This window comes from Mauremys mutica, chromosome 10 (genome assembly GCF_020497125.1).
Source record: "Mauremys mutica isolate MM-2020 ecotype Southern chromosome 10, ASM2049712v1, whole genome shotgun sequence".
Taxonomy (NCBI): domain Eukaryota; kingdom Metazoa; phylum Chordata; order Testudines; family Geoemydidae; genus Mauremys; species Mauremys mutica.
Genome location: NC_059081.1, coordinates 27,666,820 through 27,687,249, shown reverse-complemented (window position 1 = coordinate 27,687,249; position 20,430 = coordinate 27,666,820). Strand labels below are relative to the sequence as shown.

The following is a 20,430-nucleotide window of genomic DNA, read 5'->3' as shown; positions in this document are numbered from 1 at the left end:
CCTTTCCATCTAGTGATTCATCTCCAGCCATTGGAGATAACTTCTAATAGCAGTCGCAGATGGGCCATATTCCACTGTAGGCAACCTCATCATATCATCCCCTCAGTAAATGTATCAAGTTCAGTCTCTAAAACAATTAGGTTTTTTGTCCCCACTACTTCCCTGGGAAGGCTGTTTCAGAACTTCACTCCTCTGATGGTTAAAAACCTCCATCTAATTTCAAACCTAAACTTGTTGATGGCCAGTTTATATTCATTTGTTCTTGTAGCAACACTGCCCCTTAACTTAAATAGCTCCTCTCCCTTCCTGGTGCTTGTCCTGCTGATGTATTTATAGAGAGCAATCATATCTCCCCATAGCCTTTGTTTTGTTAGGCTAAACAAGCCAAGCTACTTAAGTCTCTTTTCAAGGAAGTTCTCCATTTCTCTGATCATCCTAGTAACCCTTCTCTGCACCTGTTCCAGTCTGAATTCATCTTCCTTAAACATGGAAGAGCAGAATTGCACACAGTATTCCAGAGGAGGTCTCACCATTGCCTTGTATAATGGCACTAGCATTCCCCAGTCTCTACTGGAAATACCTCACCTGATGCATCCTAGGATTACATTAGCCTTTTTCACGGCCACACCACATTGGCAGTTCATAGTCATCCTGTGATCAATCAATTCTTCTAGGTCTTTCTCCTCCTCTGTCACTTCCAACTGAACAGATAAGCTAGAATTCAATTAGTAAATTCCATTTTTGTGCCTTTGACTAATTTTGATTGATCTGATTTTGCCTGATTATTTCCCCACTTCACTGACATGCTGATATATTCTAATGGTGAAAAATGCTCATCTCAATGTGAAATATATTTCTGACGGAAAAGCTGCAATGGGAGGGGAATGCAAAGCTTTACAGCATTTTCCCAATGCATAGGATAATTTGGTTAATGTTCTAGGGAACCACTGGATGAATCATAAATCTGGCAGCCAGAATCCATGACATGCAATATCTAATTACACACTGATATAACAAAAATATTGTTTGTTATGCCTGTTCCATAGTCAGACAGACATCTTATTCTATAAAACTGCTGGGAAATTTACATTCTTCTGTGGGGAATATGCTGTATTCAGACCTGTTAAGAGCAGTACCGAACATTCTGATACTTGAATCTTGGAGGAATTTTAATCTACTTTCTCTTAGTTTGAGAAAATGTTTTTAACTTGGTGACAGGAGAGGAATCAGGAACTGGATCAGGATGAAAATGGACAGTAGAGAGGGAGTTAGGACTCAATAGAAGGGGATCTGAAGTTTGGGGCTATATTTTGGGGGCATTCCTGTTTTGTCTGAATGGGACTGCCCATTCTAAAGCTAATGCAACAAGATGGTACTGAAAGGTGCAATGGAGGGCATGTTTCTTTCATAACAAAGTCCTTCTCAGCTCCCAAATCAAGGGCAGCAATGGTTTTAACAACACAGCTGTCAGGTCAGGTGACCTAAATAGGCCGTACCTTGAATTTGGGGTTTTCTGTATGAACAATGAAGGCTTGCAGGTGGAACACTTGTGTGCACTTCCTTATCCCCACCTCCTTGTAAACTAACACAAGCTGCACATTCCATATCTAGGTGCTTGGTCACAAGCAAGCCTACAGTGTTAGCACACAAAACCCAGAGCGTTCTGACTTCATCATCTATTTGCTCTGATTTGGGCCTTGTTCAGTGGCTGAGGATCTCTTCCACATCAGCAGGATATCCGGAAAGTAAATGTGTTAGCTTCTGACCCTTGACCATGCTCTTTTAATTAAAGAACAAAGACATACCAAGACAAAGGGTTTTATTCAGAGCTGGTATAAGGCGGTACAGTTCCACTGACTTCAACAGAGTTGCACCTGTTTACACTAGCTCTGAAACTGGCCAGTAGAGTGTCATGGAATTAAGTATTTGAAACTTCAACGTTTCTTCGTTAGAATTGTCTGTCTCTGTGTGTAGTATACAATTACCTAGGGAATTGCTTAATTGTAGTTAAATTGCTGCTAATTGGAGCTGCTACCAGTATGTTGCGAAAGGCATTAAAGTAGACAGATGCAAGGAGTTAAGAGTATGTTTCCACATGATGTGCAGAGGCTTAGTCATGCAGCCTCCTCTAGTGTTAATGGAAGTCATCTGTAAAGCTATGAACCATGCAGAATACATATCCCCAACAACTGACTGTAAAGAAACAGAGATCTCACAGATATAGCTGAACTAGAGGAAGCCCTCATGGAAGTAGGAACACATTGTGTCCTAAGATGTTATGAAGGGCACATTTTTATAAAATGAAAAATAAAATAAAATAAATGTATAAAATAAACTACTTTGAACAGCAAGATGTTAACTAATAATTGGGATATATTCACTGTATCATTATTTTTCTGTGCTCTTTACAGAGTGTGACTGGGTGGAATCACATTTACAGTAGGCCCCTTTTATGTAACTCTGACAATAGGGACTTAAAGTAAGAATAAAAGTAATTAAAAATTTAAAAGTAATGTACACCCACATCAACTCATGCTAACGCCCCCTTACCTTAACGGAGCAATGTAAAGGGAGGCAGTTGAAGTAGTGGTCAGCTATAAATCTAGAGATACTGTAGAGACTGAGTTTTAAAACTGAGAAGCCCTTGCCCTTGCCACTTCTCAAGTAGTGGTCAGCTATAAATCTAGAGATAGTGGTCAGCTATAAATCTAGAGATACTGTAGAGACTGAGTTTTAAAACTGGCCTCCAATGTTGTGCCTACATTTATGTCTACAATTAATTACAAGAAAAAATGTTAACAATGTACAATCAGATAGCATTTGCAACTACATCTCTACTTCAATATAACGCTGTCCTCGGGAGCCAAAAAATCTTACCACGTTATAGGTGAAACCACGTCATCTCAAACTTGCTTTGATCCACCAAAGTGTGCAGCCCCGCCCCACCGAAGCACAAATTATATCCGAATTCGTGTTATATGGGATCACGTTATAGCGGGGTAGAAGTGTACAACTGAAGGAGCAAAATAGCAGGCACAAAATTGGAGGCCAGTTTTACAAATAAAGCAGGTAATTTACAAGTCAGAATGACGATTGGTACAAATTAGATTGTATCCAATTCAATTCTTCCTGAAAATGAACAGTTTGAATCTTGAAAAGGGTCAGAATAATAACATCACAAGGCTTTTTTCCACATTAGTTTGAACAGTTTATTCCCTCTCTTCTTGGGAGTTCTTCAATGGAGATATAGCTTGGCTATGTTTAGTCTAACTCTCAAGAGCAGAGCTTTTATTCTTTGGCTGCCTTGCACTTATTTAATAATCCGGCATTATATGTTAATACAAGCTTTTCCTAGCTGCCAATTTTAATATTTTTTGTCTTCTGAGACTAAACCAAGACATAGAGGACTTTAATTAGCAAATTTATTATAGTTTACGGTGCTGATCTTTTGTCTGTTTCTATTTGTTTTCTCAAAGTCTATCAATAATTATTGTCTGACATAATCATCTTTAAAACAGCAATGAATTTTTTTTTTAAACAGCTCCTTATTGTGCAAAATAAGTCATTATCAGTAACAACAGGCATCAATTCCTTTCTAATCAATGATCAGTGGTTGGAAATGTTTACTAACCCTGAAGACAATTTTACTAGTCCATCAAAGTGCTTCCAGCCCTAGAAGGTCACAAGGAGTCAGACTTTAAAATCACACCATCCTGGCTATGACTATCACCTTGTTTTTCTCCTGATTCAGCTGTTTTATATTAGAAGCTAATGTCACAAATTGATATAGTCAGAGATTAATGATTTATATGATTTGCTATCTGAGACTCCAAGAAGCATTCAAAATGCATAAAGCATTGGTTTGTACCTCTCACATTTATAAAAGGAAAGCAGCCACTAAAATTATTCCAGAATTCAAGTGAGAGGAAAAAGGCAAGACACTAATCAGAACAACAGGATTTTATTAACTGATATTTTGCCTCTCATTCGACCTGCAAATGAATGTTTTACATTATTGGAAATCTGGGAATTACCTGCTTTCTGGACAGTGGTACATAACACACAGCTAACCATTCTGGCTACAGTGTAATAGAACTGATCCAAAATTGAATATAGCAAGTTCTAGAAGCCAAGCCAGTGTTATTTTCAATCTGTGAAATAATATTTTTGTGCGCAACAGCACTTTATCATATTTTGGTTTAGTTCCTTACTTACCACTCCCATTTCACTTCAAAGGGACCTTTCAAATTTCGTATGAATAAGAAGCATTGTTCATTTGAAGGATCCAGGAAAGGCAGCCACATATAATTGAACAACAACCTCCTAGCTTTTGGGCAGTTTGCCAACTTCATCATCTTCAATTCTTAGTGTTACATCTTCAAAGCACTGCGGAGCCAGCTATTTATTTATTCATTCAATTTCAGCCTCCCTGCAAGACTATTATTCCCATTTTACAGATGGAGACACTAAAAGGTTAAGTGACTTTCCCAAGGCCACAAAATTAGTCACTGCCAAGATTAGAACTCAGGAGCTTCTGGCTCTTGCTTTTGTACCCAGGTCACTAAACCACACTCCTCTAATTCAACAACTCTGCTCCATTCTAAGTGAAGGGTTTACTGGAGACAATTGTACTGCAGGTTTACAGCTTAGAAATTTGCTATCTGTATGCAAGTCTAATGAACATGTTTTCCAAGTGTTAACCCCAACAGACTGAAAATATCTCTGCATAGCATCTAAAAGTGATTAATTTCTATTCAGATGAGAAAAGGTGTCTCCGTTTATCAGATCCCTACTGACTAGAACACCTGACATCTTCCTTTTTAATAGATAATATTAATTTAAATTCTCTGATCTCTGACATATTCTTGGCTTTGTGCCATGCCTGAGAAGACACGGTACTTAATTAAACAGCAGAGCAAAAGTTATGCCAATATATTATTTTCCTCTTTTCTTATGACCTTCTGAACCTTAGATCTTGAGCTTTTCTATTCCAATGAGTTCTCCATTAAATATAATTTACCCAGTGGCTTTATTTCAGGCTTTGTCTTCATTTTAAATATCTTTATCATAGTCTTTAGTCCACCCAAGAAAATATTTTTTCTTAACTTTGTTAGCTGATGATTGTAAAGGGTTTGGTTATACTCTGAGAAGCTGTTGCCTAAAAATAATATCCTGCAGTCCTGTACAGTAGAAATTCACTAATCTGCACTAAGGGTGTGAAGTCAGTGAAAAGATAGCCATTATTAACTTCAGTGGGCTTTGGATTGGACTCTCAAAGATGAGGTCTGCCATGGACTGCTCAGGTTTATGGAGTAGCAAAGTACCAGCCCACTGTAAGTGCTCTACTCATATTTCAAGGCATTATTGGCTATCAGGGAAAAGTCAGGAGGTTCAGTGGTGTTAACCTGTAGGGGATACAATCACTCACACTGGCCCAACAGGAAAATCTCATTGACCTGTGTTTCAGTGAGTGGTACCCCCAGAACTTCATATTCAGAGAGGATTTGATCTTTGTGGACATTCTACTGAAAATTCAACCTGTGATCTGAAAATCAGGCTGGGTTCTTTTCTGGCTTTCACAGCATCATCAGTAATAAAGATTCTGCAACAAGAATTTCACTGCAATTTGATTGCTGCTGAACAAGGTGGAATGGAATCAAGCTCACTTTTCTGTAGCTATGCTGACTCTGCAGAGATCAGAAGAGTAAAAAGCTGGTTTGTCAATAAAGTAAGTAGATGTGAATCACAGAGTGACAAAGAGACCAGAAAATTAGATAGGAGCTTGCAATGAATTACAGTGATAAAAACATAGATGCTACACTAGGTATCTATGCAGATGCATCATAACATGGAGTACCATGGCACATCAGTTTCTGCAGAATTTGATATTTTATTAAAGAAATACTAAGGCATATATTTACCTTTCAAATAAGAGCCTACACTGAGAGCAGTTGCACATACCCCTAGAGACCTGGTTTATTCAGCCAGAAATTCTCTGTAGAGCCTAGTAGAGCACATGTTGGAGTAGGAGCTACAGCAACTATTTACAGCGTGCAGTATGTGTTCCTCTTGTGCTGATTCGATTCCATTAGCTGATTCAAAAGGGGGAAGGATGATCGTTGCTTGAATCCCACCCCCTTTGGAAAGATTTAGCATCAGTAGATGCACTGATTGTGTCAGTTCCCTATGCAGGGATGGACATGTACCATCTCCTTCTTGCACTCGTACATAGCACTATGCAACAGTTTCTAGTGCTTATGACCACAAACACAAAACTACTGGTTGAACTCTGGGATTCTGCGCTGTCTGACTGACATTGAGACATTGCTTTTCACAGGACATTCACATTCTTCAGCTACCACAAATGATAGGTTAAAAAACATTGTACCCTTTTGCTCCCTCTTTATATTTCCTCCCCCACCATCCCATTTTTGGCTGTTAATAGTTGCTGACAAGATAAATCTGTTTCCAAAATAAAAAATTATATGGCCAGGGGTTTAAAACTATTTGAACTTATTTTTTTTACCACACATACTTAGAATTTAAAATTCAGATTCAGCTCTCCAAAACTTAAGAGCAGAAATGTAAGCCAGTTTGTAACTTCATGCCATATAGTCATCATCAGTTCCTCTTACTGCAATCCCAGAGATTTAGAATGAGATGAAACAAAGCTAATAGATCACAATGGGATCTATCCTACCTTCAATATATATCAGCAAAAAGAACAGGAGTACTTGTGGCACCTTAGAGACTAACAAATTTATCTGAGCATAAGCTTTCGTGGGCTACAGCCCACTTTATTGGATGCAATATATATGCAACTCATATTAACAGCAACAGCACTTATTAACCTGCAATGAGGAAAGCAAAATCTAACAATTCTAGTCAACCCTTATTTATCCGCTACATAGGCAGTAAATTAGCTTATCCTTATTTTTCAGTAAAATGGTAGGGTTATACTAATTCTTAAAGACTGTGGAGTGGGGGTGATATATACAATTTATTAATTATTATTATATATTTATTTTATAGTGCCAAAAATGGTGCTAGGCACTTCACAGAAGACAAAGTGGGACATTCCTTACCCCAAAGATCATACCATCTAAATTTCAGGTATGACCTGTTGAGTGCCCAAGACAAATTGTAGGGAAGTAATGGAATGAGGAAGAACTCAAACTACCCCAGCACAGCCATGTGGATAATCTGCTTGTGTGTTAGAGCTTCTTGGGGGATGTAAAGTTGTTTGTTTGTTTGAATAAGTAATAAAATAAAGACACAACATAGTGAATATTATTGACTCGGTTCTTGTGGCCATAACTCATAGAACAGGTAAAGAAAAATTGGTGACTGCATTGTCCAAACTCTTGAGATTACACACATGATCACAGGAATCTAAGCCTGTCATTGATTAACTCGCCACCCACACACAAGCCTCCCATTGACTTTATTGGGATACCTGCTCATGAAACAATGGCACAAATGTGCCCTAAGGGAGTAAGGGTGTGTGTGTGTGTGTGTGTGTGTGTGTGTGTGTGTGTGTGTGTGTGTGTGTGTGTGTGTGTTCAATAAACATTCACTCAGCGCTGACTGCCTTGCCAACACTAGTGTCTCTCTAAAATCCCTTTCCTCAACAATATTACCAAGGAAATATTGGCCAGCCTACTTCAACAGCAACTATTAGATTTACCAGCAGATCATGACACCTTGGGCTATCCTATCTCTTGGGCTGTTGACCCAGCTCAGGACCTTGCCTGGGTAGATGGAATTAGCTGCACTCATTCTTCTCAAATAGATCCCAGATCGCATGATGGGCAGCTGCACCTTGTCCCCCATAGAGTCTTTCAGGCCTAAATCCATCACTTCTATTTTTTCATATACTATATGTCAAACCATTGGAGCGGGCCCTCCAAATGCTATGGGCTACAGTGCTATCAATGTGCTGATGTCACCCAGATCTACAACTTCTCATCAGGTGTGGACAGTGCTGGTTCCCCATTATCATAGTGTCTGAAGAAACTCCTTGAAAAGTACTTGGTTCAATCCAGTTAAGACAGGCTGGTAGGAAGAGGGAGAGGGAACTAGTGCCTGGTCCCTTGGTGACAAGATTGCTCTACTTTATATACAGCAACAAAGGCAACAGAAATACAGACAGGCAAAATCTGGAAAATAATGGCAGTGATTTTTAAAAAAAACGACGGGTAAATCTGCTGTCAGTGAAGAACTGTTGGGTAATTTTTAATTGGGGATTTGAATGTTGCCTGAACAAAACATTACAGTGAATTGATTTCATTTACCTGGGAGTGATCACAGTATGACACATACCAGCTGGACAAAGTTCCTCTGAAACTGACTCAATCTAGTGTTTTTCAAGCTACTATGTTGGTACAATATCCTGGCATGGTTGCTGCAGGGAATCCTAGTATGGCAGATGAACCATTCAGCACTAACTGACTCACAGCCCTGTGAGAATCTGAACTTAAGTCACCAACAATTCCCATAAGCATAAAACCATTCCCAGAGTTTCCTTAACTATGGTTTTGGGTGCTCTCATAATACTTGGAAACAGTTATTTATGCCTCATAGTTAAAAATGTAAGACCTATATTGGTAGCAAAAGGAAATGTCAGAATTCTATATTTTCCCTATCAATAGGGTCCTAAGTAGAACTTGATGCTTTTCTTATTCACCTGAATCTGGAAAACAGACTTAATCTAAAATCAGGAAGCCATGTCACTTCCAATATCCTTTTGCCTCCTAAAATATTCAGTACATCTTCTGCCTACGTCCTCCCTTGTTCACTTGTATCACCCTTAGTATTAATGTAAGTTAAATAAGTACACAGAGTACAAAGAGATCAGAACCCAGAAACATTGACAGTTTCAGAGCCCTGCACCTTGTAAAACAGTTATTTGGGGTCTGATATGATTTGACAAACCATGGTTGCTTACCTGGTTGGTTTCAGTGACATTTTAAACCAAAGTCTTGCCAGCCACAGAGTTTCTCTTTCATTTTGAACATGGATTTAGTGCCAATGATAGGTGTTCGCCTGGCTACCCTAGCTACTGATGTCCTCTGTACTAGATGACATGTGCAGTAAGGACACTGCACAGTTTCACCACCAATGTACCTCATTCTAATCTGAATGAGGGGTCAGCTCTGTTCAGTCGTTGGTCTCTCTATTAAGATGAGCAGCCAGGCTGATAGTATTTTCTTCTGTGTGTCCACTGGGAAATGAAATGACAGCATCAACCTGTGTCAGATGGTAACAACTTTTGATCACTAACGATCTAGGCCAGATTTCAGCAGGTGATATGAGTGGAAGGATGTGTTTCCATCTTTACCAATCTGCTGAGCCATCAAGCCACCAGCACCTCTGTTAGGGACCTAGCCAATCTATGTGAATTCTTCAGATGCTCTGTAACAAGTTAACAATGCTAACTTCCTCCTATCATGTCAGTGGAATAGAAAGCATCTGACTTCTCCACCAATGTTTCACTTAACCTCATTACTCAATATCTGGTGTTTACAGAATGACCTTTAATCCATTTCATTTTGTCAAAATGACTCGGATAAATGAAATCTTACACCTTTATAATGTAATACTGCTTATTGGGTCAATGTTATACGACCGTGTCTTAAGAATAACCCATCTTTTAATCACAACAGGTTTCTTTGAAAAGCTTTATGATTCCATTGTACAAAAAGAAAATAGTAATAATCTGGTTTTAATGTAAATGTGAAGTCTCCAATAAAAGGAGCTTCTCTGTCTAAAAATGGGCATCTGCAAGAAAAGCGACATTGAATATACTAGTGCTTGGTGTGAAGAAATCATGACAACCGCTGCTGAAGAGTTAATGGCCCTCTATGGTAATACACAGCAAAAGAAGTCATTTTTCAACTACCCTTCCTTGATCAAACAGCTAAACAGCAGTTTGGGGCTTATCAGCTACTTATTTTAAATAATCAGTAATGTATCGTCAAAGAGAAATCACAATCCATTCTCAACCCCCTCAGCCTTCACCACAATCAAACTGCCTCTCAGTTTTTCTTTATCAGTAAAATAGACTTGAACTCAATAATCCATCTGAGTGCTGAACTCAACATGCAGAAAATACCCTTTAAACTAATCCGTTGTCTGAACAATTCTGCCACTTGTGATGACTGATTTCTCCTTTAAAACAATGCCCAGGCTGTGACCAAAGGATAACTGGGTACTCGTAGTCTAGTCTCTAATGTTTAGGGCTTTAAATGTGAGCCATTGATCTGTGCTGATGTTGCAGTTAAGCTCTCTATCTATTCCATAATGCACCATCTCCAAAACCTGCCGTGATTCATGGAAAGAATAGTTTCACATCATTTCCCTTTAAAAGATTCATAAAAAAGTGATTGTACAGAGGTCAGAAGCCAAGATGCAGGAGGTGTGAAAAGGAAGACTGGGTTCCAGAAAGTAGTGTCAAGGTGAAAATAATTGAGTGTGAACTGTAGATCTTTTATCAGTAACCTCAGCTCGGGACAGAAGGCTTAATAATTAATTTTGGTTTTAGAAATGAAGTAGATTATTTATTTTCAAGAGTACAAGTAAGGCTTGTTCAATGCAAGTATAAAGGGGAATAAATCCTTCCAAGGTTCTTCTGTGATTATAGATCTTAACACCTAGAGCATTTTAATGGTTCTGATTTGTTTACTTTTGTGCAGCAGACTGTGAAGACATCAGCTTCTGAGTGTGAACTCTCTTTGAGGCATGAACTTCAGTCAAGGAACATGCCAAAATGGTTCTCATTTCCCTGTGGTAATAACCAGGGATGAAATCCTGGCCCCACTGAAGTTAAAGGGTATTTTACCATTGTCTTCAACAGAGTCAAGGTATCACCTTAGAGCTGAGAGAAATGGGATTTGGTTTTTCAGGCTTTGTAAAAACTATTTTCTGATTTTACTCCCCAATGATTTGAATCTCCTGAGTTTCACTTTGAGTTTCAAGTTACAATCAACCCAAAATTTTAAAGTGAAGCTTAGCCGAAGCACCAAATTTGGCCTGATTTCAGGTGAAGCTACCATGCTCTGCACCCACAACTACATACTGAGCCAAGCTCACTGGAAATGAGGCACCAGCTCACTCCAATCAAGGCCCCATCTTGCTCCAAAAAGTTGATGAACCTCAGAGAATCTCCCTTGAACCTGCAACATGTTGGTAACAAATACTTAAAGCATGAGCCTTTTGGTTAAATACTTTCCTGATATTGGGTTTCATTACAAAAACAACACACAGTTCTAGTAATGACTCAGCAAAATAGCCAATCTTGGTGGCAGTCCTGTGATTTTCAACCAACCATTGCAGTCCTTGTAGGCCTCCTACTTATCCTTTTTCTCTGTTACTCCACATACCACCAACAGCTTCAAATACAGAATACACCCTGGCTGGGAAGTGAGCCTTCTCTGAGACTGCAATGTCATGCAACACCTAGCCATCAGCGGGCATGAAAATGCTTTGTAACACATTCCCCACCATCCTCACATTTGTGTCCCCTTCACAATATTCTCTGCCCAGAAACCTGAAAAGGCCTATAGCCCTGATTCTCCCATAGGATTGCAAAACTCTAATATTTCCTAAGCCTTAGGGCAGCCTACCAAATGCAAATAACTTCATCACCTTCCGTTATTTAACTCAGACCATTCCTGATACCCAGCTTCCTTCTGGTTACCGTCCACAATAAGGAATCTTCAAGGTTAGAGCATTTGCAGGTAGGAACCGTGGCTTTTTATTTCTCGTGTCAATCTTTTCTCACCATTCTCCTGCCTTAGACAGTGCTGTTCTGGTCCAGAAACAGGAACATCCTCCTATCTTTTCTCTAGGCTTGTAATCATCAATTAGAACCAGATCTCCCAAGGATGATGTCACCTCACTCAGGTGGCCACTTTCACATTCCTGCAATACTGGACATTCAGGTACTTTCCAGGAATGGCATAGGCATTCCCCTGTCAGCGTGACCATGCCCCTTCCAGCATGACCTTGCATTCTAGATAATGCCGGCCGGGGCACCGGATTTTGAAGAGCATGCCACCCTACTTTCCCATCGCATGAACGGTGTATGTGAGGTCACACTGGCAGGGGCAGAGAAGTGTGCTATCCATTATAACATGTGATACCAGACAAAATCGTGTCTGGTTTTGTCTCAGTACTGGCTGGGAGACAAACATTACAAAAGCAGGATTGTCTGGTTTAAAACCAGATTGAGTGGCCTACTGACACCTCACTTCTCCAAAACAATTAGCCGGAGCAAATGATGCAGCAGCAGGAAACCTTCTTACCCCACCACCTCTTCAGGAATCACAAGCATCTTGTCAGCAATTCTCCCGTGCCCTATGAGCCCAGGAATTCTGATACCAATGTTAGTAACTCTTAATTTTACTCATTGTTCAGTGAACTAGCAGCAGGGGAGACTCTTTTAGCATGGCAGCAGAAGGGCCTACATGACTCAGAAGATTTATAATAATATAGGAACAGAGAAATTGCTATCAGAACCAAGATCCATCTGGTCCGATATCCTGTTTCTGGCAGTGACCAGTACCAGATGCCTAAAAGGAAGATATAAGAAACCGAGCGTAGGCAGATGTGAGATAATCCGCCTCTTCAAATAAGAATGAAACTAGTAGTTCTCCAATGTTATTCATAAATCAGAGACACTCTGTAAGAAGAAAAAAGAACAAGGAGTACTTGTGACCCCTTAGAGACTAACAAATTTAGCTAAAACCCACTTAATTGGACGAAAGCGTATGCCCAAATAAATGTGTTAGTCTCTAAGGTGCCACAAGGACTCCTCGTTGTTTTTGCTGATACAGACTAACACGGCTATCACTCTGAAATCTGTAAGAAGAAGTTCATTTTATGACATCACTTCTCTCCATCCTGTTCCCACTGTGTGTTTCTCAAAATATTTCATAGGCAGATGACCAGGAAATGTGCCATAACCACTTATAAACCACATAGTCTGAGAACACTGCTCTAATCTAGGGACTTCCCCTTTCAGGGCATTACTTCAAATCCAGCACAGGATGGGTATGGAATGAAAGTTGTTAATTTCCCAGGCATTTATGTTAATTCATTTACTTTTTTCTTTTTAACTAAAAAGATGAAAAATGGCACAGCGTAATGAATGATGTCAATACAAAACAGCAATTCATGTTCTGCTTCAATTAAAATTGAAAACATAGATTACATACAAAGCCTATTCATGGGAGAATGTATTTTAGCCTGGTGCCATAATTATGTAGACAGATACAAATATTTCATGCACCATTCTCTTTACAGACGTCTGCCTCATGGCTGTTCTAATTTACACTGACTGGTAATCACTCCCAAGGTGATATTAGGGCAGCTAGGGAGCTGTGGCAAATAGCATTTCAGTTACATGCCTCTAGTACCTCAATGCAGGCCCCGTATGAGGGATGCACCCAGGAAGGGGTTGCATAAAGCCAGTTATTCTGACTCTATTCCAATTTCCCCACGTTAAGAGAATCAGCAGCAGCTCATTAGGACTTCTCTGTGCCATCACTATCAGATCAATGGAAAGAGGATCTATCTTGGCTGAGAATCTGACTCAGTGTGTTTTAAACAGAGTGATGAAAATGTGCCGTTAATTACTGGGATTTTCCCTCATGTTTCCTGTGTTGTATGTCACCACCTGTCTGTCTCAGCTCTGTTATCTTTTTATCTGAAGACTTCAAAACTTATGTGAAGTGGCAGCAGCTGTGTACTGTAAATGCATGACAAGCTCTAAGCCATGTGATATGGCTACTTCCTTCTTCCTCAGTCTTCTACAGGTTCAAAATGACCACATAAAATCACGGAAAAAATCTCACAATTCATTATTTAAACTTTGACGGTACATGCTCTAAGCAATAATCCTTGAGAATAGTAGTTACTTACAGTAGATTAAGCAATTTACTGCAGTGTTTCAGTAAGCAGTAATTTTAAGTAGTACAACACTTTAAATGTTTTGTATAGAATATTCAAGTAACACAAGGAGGTGGCTCTGTATTGCAATTTACTTCAAGATAATCTGACTTCATAACAGATTCTACCCCTCTGGAGGATGTATGAGAGATGTCCCACAGAGCTTTTTACTATCCTGTCCATGATCCATCAACATGATCAGAGATTCTCCTGAATTCTCATTCTGGGTGCCTACATCCTAACTTTTTCTCTATGGTTACATCTTTACAGTACATCTTACTCTTTCACCCCAGGCTGAACAGAATCAGGATTTGTGTTATCAGCAATGACTGTGTAAATTACAATCTGATGTAGGTGTTAGCTCCGAAATCTATGGCCTGCCATTTTTCTCTTCTTTGTTCTTTAAATATTTTGTTTTCTGTTCCTTTGTTGTTGCAGAGCCAACATGTTAACGATCATGCACTATTCTCAGGGCTGTGCTGACAAAACAGTGAAGCTAGTGCACAAACACTTCTTGGCATATGGTGCTGTTTAAGCTGAAGTCGTTCAACTGGAAATAAAGGAATAGTTCAGCTCCATGAGCATTCATGCTTTGCTGAGGTGTGATAGTGGTTTTGTGAAGCTCTACAAGAAGAAATGAACCCCCCTCATTTTACATAGACCAAGAGACAGTAATAATTTGGGGCATCACTAATCTAGGTCAAATTCAAACCAGCGGCCTAAGGGTGAAGAAAGGTCACCCTCCTTAAATCTATGCCACATTAATGTTAATGTCATACAACACAGAGGGAAATATCAAATAGAACAGAGTAAGATCAGATGGGAAAGAAATATTATTTAATAGATGGGAAAGAAGTATTTTTGGATAGCTTCTAAGGGATGCTACGAACAATGGAGTATAAAGCCAAAGAAATGAAAAGCCACAGAAAAAGTTGTCCTTGACAGTCTCCCCCTTACTAAGCCCTTAATGACTGCAATGCTAAAAACCCTCATGGCTCCCCTTTACCTGATCACAGATCAACTCCCATTTCTTCTCATTGTCATACTGCCGAAGTAACCTGGCTTTGTCGGGTGGCAAGTTCATTGCATTCTGTGGAGAAAGAGAAAACAAATGTGAGAGACTGCAACAGGCTTAGCACTGAGAAAAGTCAGACATGAGCAAACCAAGCCAACATGATTGTGGTGGTTTAACAGTATTATTTGAATTCCTTATGGCACAGTTAATCACATTCCACAAGGCCCTTTAAACCTCAGCCATGGAGCTTTGACTGAAGAGACAGGAGGAGATGGTACGCTGCTGGAGCACTGCTTCTTAAAGGCATTGTGTCTTTCAAAGGCATAATACTTCCAGGTGTTGGAAGAAGCATCACACAGATGGGATCTTGTTCTCCCAGCCCAGCTATCCTGGAGTGCAGGATTGCACAAGGCCATGTTACCAGTACAGAAAGCACTAGCCTTCCCAGTGGAAACAGATTATTCCTGCCCCACACCCAGCACACATGCACCTTGCACCATCTCCCCAACCCAGCAGGCTGGCAAAGGGGAAGGCACAGTTTATCCCCATATTGGGAGATTTCAAAAGGCTTGTTTTTAAAAAAGATCTTGAAATGCAATTGAAATGATAATGAAACGGTATTTTATTTGAACAGCAGGACAATATTTGGGTTTTAAAATGTCTCTGCATTCAACCTTAACTAGATAATTTGCATCCTGGAGATATGAGCACTGTCCATAGTAATATGGCACCATTCACATAAAGAAAATATAATGAACTAGAAATCATGGCTGACAACCTTCAATAAAGATGAAGAATGTATGGAAAAGGGGAAGGGTAGACCAATCTATCATCATCACCTCCTTTGATGGTAAAAAAAAAAAGTCCTTTGATATCTATTTGTTAGGTATTGGTTGAGGTTGATTCACAGAGGTACAGTTACTAAGTACATTTACTCAGTATTCTCCATCAGCACAGGGACTGCAATAGACACCAGCACCAAAGGGCTTTAAATAATCCAGCAGTGAAGCAGTAAGACAATATGCTGGCAAACAGGTAACAAAACATTCAGCCTGTGAGCTGTACAGTTTCACAATTTATGACTATATCAAACCTCCCATTATACTGAAACAAACCTATCCTTCAGATTCCTCAAAACACCCTCCAGAGGCCACATTCTGCCCTTAGTTACGCCTGTGAAGCCCCACTGATGTCACTGTAGATGGAGAGCATAACTGAGGGCAGAGTTCAGAAGCCAGGATTGTGTAAGTTGCTGTACCTCTGCACACAAGGAAAAGTATCTGCCAAAGCAGCTGAGACTGCCAGGTGCAATTTCCTGAATCCTATATGGCAAGCTATATGCTGAAAATTTAAATGAGCCCTAGCAATGGCAGGCTACGGACTAATGGCACAGTGTGTCTTTAATAGCCACATATGAATACAAGCTGGAGTGCAACTTCAGCAATCTCTTAAATTGGAGTTGAAATGTAATATGTTGGGAAGCAATATTTCTAAAGGATGTAACCTTGAGCATAATCTAACAATTGTACTTACATCTAAATGGGCTCAATGATCCACAGCTAAACTGCTTAAGAAAAGCGGGCATTTAGCCTTCATTTCCATGCACCAAGCCTAACCCAAGGAATTCAGACTGCGATCCCCTTAGAACAAGCATTGTGTAGTCTGTATGATTGGACAGCACCCAGCGCACACAGCTGGCACTCAATTAACAACTGTAAGGGTTACATTCAAAATATTAATACCTCATGCTGATGTATTTAGAGAGGACCGCTAGACAAGAGAGCTTAACTTGCGATGGTCTGTGAATCAATATCTGACACAGATTTCTTAGGTCCTTTCTGCCTGTCTCATCATTACATTCCTGTCAAAGGAAAGCTGCTTTCACAACTTATATAGATCAGTGCTGATTCCTTCTTGCCTACCACATCACACTAACATAACATTACCTTCTGCATCATTATAAAGACTTTTTCCACTTATGTTTTCATAGCCAATTGCATGACTTGCCCTTTTTACAGTAATTACAGTATCTGATTCACTGTACTGAAATAGTGTAACTTTGCTAGCATTACTGTTCTGTAACTACCTCTTCCAGTCTACCAAACAGCACAATCTACAGTTACCCTGCTTACTAGGTTTCCAGTTTAGCAATCTGTTATACTTGAGGTGTAAGGCTCCTACTTCTTGTCTTCCCCAGTACCAGTAAGACTTTATCAAACTCCTCTGCAACCCTGGATTCTGAGAGTCAACCAGCACCTTTGCTAAAAGCAGTGAAGCACATGCAGAAAGAGTGACTAATTCCCTTAACTTTTCCATTCAAGTTAAATGAGATTGGAAGTTTCTCTGATTACTGGAAATGTCCTGTGTACCTGACAGACACCCCTGGTTCTGTTTTACCCTTCATGTGATCTAGATAGAACCAATGATAAGAGTGAAAGAAAAGTCTGCTTGGTTCATCCAACCAGACATTCTGTATTTTGTAAATTTACTTACTATCAGTCTCACAAATGACTTACCTAGTCCCATATTGGCTGAGAGAGCCTCCCTCCCTCTCTTGAGAGTCCATTACAGTGTTCTGCTGTAGCAAACCCTTTTCTTCCCTTAACCTGTGGCCATTGCTCCTTATCAGATGGTAGGACACTTATCTTCCTTCATACTGTTACCTTGATGATATCTCCCCATGATTCTACTCTTTTCTCATATATCTTATCCTCCCATCCACATATTTTATTGTCCTTCTTGATATTTTCTCTAAGTTATTTTTAAATAACCTTTCTAAATCCAAATTACATTTCAAGGCTACATACAGCTGCAGAGTTAGGCAAAGCATCACTACTACGTGCAACCATACCACGTCAGGCTGTGATCTGATTAGCTCTAATGAGCTCTTCAGGCCAGACTGCTACTTGGATAGGAAACCTGCCTGGAAAACCCAGGCACTACAGGAAGTTGCGCTGGCAATTCGACACTTTTGCCACTGAGTGGGAACTCAATCATGGTAATGCCATGGCATGGGGAGCGGAGTTGAGATGCTGTCTTTTAGTGAGTTGCCATTAAAGATCCCCTCTCCCTTTTGGTATTTATAGGAATGTCAACCCTGGTATCTTGGCCAAATTCCTATGTGGTACTGACATTCTGCCCAGTTCCAATCCCCTTGTAATTTCAGTTGGACATGGCATTCTTCACCCTGTGTCATAAACTGCTGGGTGTTGTTACTGTGTGTTTTCAAACACTTACTACTTTTCACTCTAGACATTACTACACCACACTAGAAGGTAAAGTGATTCCTCGAGTCCTTCTCTACAATCAGGACCAAATCTTCCCCACCTTCTTCAGATGAAAGTGAGGTGAGGCTGACTAGCAAATTGCTTAAGCAGCAGTATATGATTAGTACATCTCATTTGGTAAAAAGGTTTTAAGCAGTTTTGAGATCTGTTTGCATGAAAGTCGCTGTCAGCTGGTGGGCAGAACCACGAGTGAGGGAAGCTGAATAACACGCACACCAGCAGCAGTTTCAATTCCTTTCCATCGGCTTTCTCTTATTGATTCATAAACAAAGGATTCCAAACAAAAACAAGCTGCTCACAACCATGGGTCCCAACTGCCAGAGACAGTTCCAGCTTCTTAGCCAACTGGAAAAGGAAAGACAACTTTCCCCTTAATTAGCCTGCACCACAGCTGTAGCTACCGTTATGACAGGCAGGGCAAGGCATGCTTTGGAGCTAGTGTGACACCTTTCTACCTTGACACAGACACTATTTAAAGGCAAGTTCTTTACCATTATCTCTTCTGCTTTATATGTGAATCACCATGAAAATAGCATTGTCTTCACAAATGCCTCAAATTGCACTGCTTTAATGGAGACTGTTACCAACTCCTATTCCAGATAATCTCAGACTCACTGCTTTTCAGATAACCCTTTCCCAGGTTTCTATCTTACTCTTTCCCCCTATGTTTGGGGACTCCATTTGTTATGACAGGTCTACACTACAGACCTAGTCTGGTATAACTATGTTGCTCAGGGGAGTGAAAAATCCACCCCCTTTAGTGACATCACTATCCCGACTTAACCTCATGTGGAGACCAGGGGCGGCTCCAGGCACCAGCGCACCAAGTGCATGCCTGGGGTAGCAAGCCGCAGGGGGCGCCTGCCGTGAGGGCGGTAGACAGGGAGCCTTCAGCAGCATGCCTGTGGGAGGTCCGTCGGTCCCACAGCTTTGGCGGCAATTCAGCGGCAGGTACGCCGAAGAAGCAGGACCGGCGGACCTCCCACAGGCAAGCCGCTGAATCCACGTTACCAGCTGACCTCCCGCAGGCGCGCCACCAAAAGCCACCTGACTGCCATGCTTGGGGAGGCAAAATACATAGAGCCGCCCCTGGCGGAGACAGCGCTATGTCAGCGGGAGAGCTTCTCCCTTCGACACAGCCACCGCCTCTCAGGGAGCTAGATTACCTACACCGACGGGAAAAGCTCTCCTCCCAGCGTATGAGCATCTTCACTGAAGTGCTACACCGATAAAGCGCTGTACGTGAAGACAAGCCTTTAAATCAAATCTTACTACAGAGAACTAAACTCATTTTTCCTGCTTCCTCTGAAGTTTGGTTCTGCTCTCCTGCTCTTTCTTTGAGTTAAGTGTCATCAGCAAATTTTGACCTTGATTGATTTATCCCTCTCTCTAGATTGTTAATGAATGTATTAAGTAATAGTCATCCAAATGCTGCCCTCTGCAGCACCCTGTTCTGTTCTGCACTTGGAAGTCTTTCCATAAATAACTGATCCCAATTTCCTGTTAGACAACCAATTTCTAATACGTTATAGCATTTTTATCTAATTGGCAGCAATTCAATTGATATAGTGCCACCCAATACACTTATAAAGGAAATCTCTTCATGAAATCCAAATGCCCTATATCCATTGTGCATTTTTTATGTACTAAATCAGTAAATTACAGCAAAGAAGGATAGTAAGTTGGATTGGTACGGCCCTATAACTTGCAGTAATTGTGACTTTATTAATAATTAACTTGAATGAAGAGTCGGTATTTCGGGCCCTTTTTCTGTTCCTTATGGTTAAGTGGAATGAGTCACAAGTCTCCTGGTCATTTCCTCTTTCTCTAATGACCATGAATTTCACAAACATCAACATTACTTTTCAGCTCAGTCTTATTTCACTTTCCATCTTTATCCCCAAATTAAAATCTATGATCTCATCATTATTGCATCAATAACTATCCTATTCATGGTAAAATCTAAACTACATCTGACTCTTAACACCAGTGTGCTTGCCTTCTCTGTTACAGTCACCTCCTCTCATACAATCATTTCACAAGATGGCGATACAGTCCCTGGGTCTGATTTTCCCCCATCCTACACTGTGTGTAACCATTAACACCAGCCCAAAGTGGGTATGCAATACTACTAAATCAGACTGGTGGTGTTTTACACTTACTTTACACTCCTTTTGC

The 20,430-nt window shown here is 40.3% G+C and overlaps 1 protein-coding gene across 4 annotated transcripts in view; it reads right to left on the bottom strand.

Moving 5' to 3' along the window:
* Positions 1 to 20,430, bottom strand: part of FMNL2 (formin like 2) — a 265,339-nt gene that overhangs the window by 107,632 nt on the left and 137,277 nt on the right. For all 4 annotated transcript variants that reach the window (XM_045032311.1, XM_045032313.1, XM_045032310.1 and 1 more), the window contains exon 2: positions 14,957 to 15,040. In XM_045032311.1, the coding sequence (XP_044888246.1) occupies positions 14,957 to 15,040 (84 nt within the window). The remainder of the gene's footprint in view (positions 1 to 14,956; positions 15,041 to 20,430) is intronic.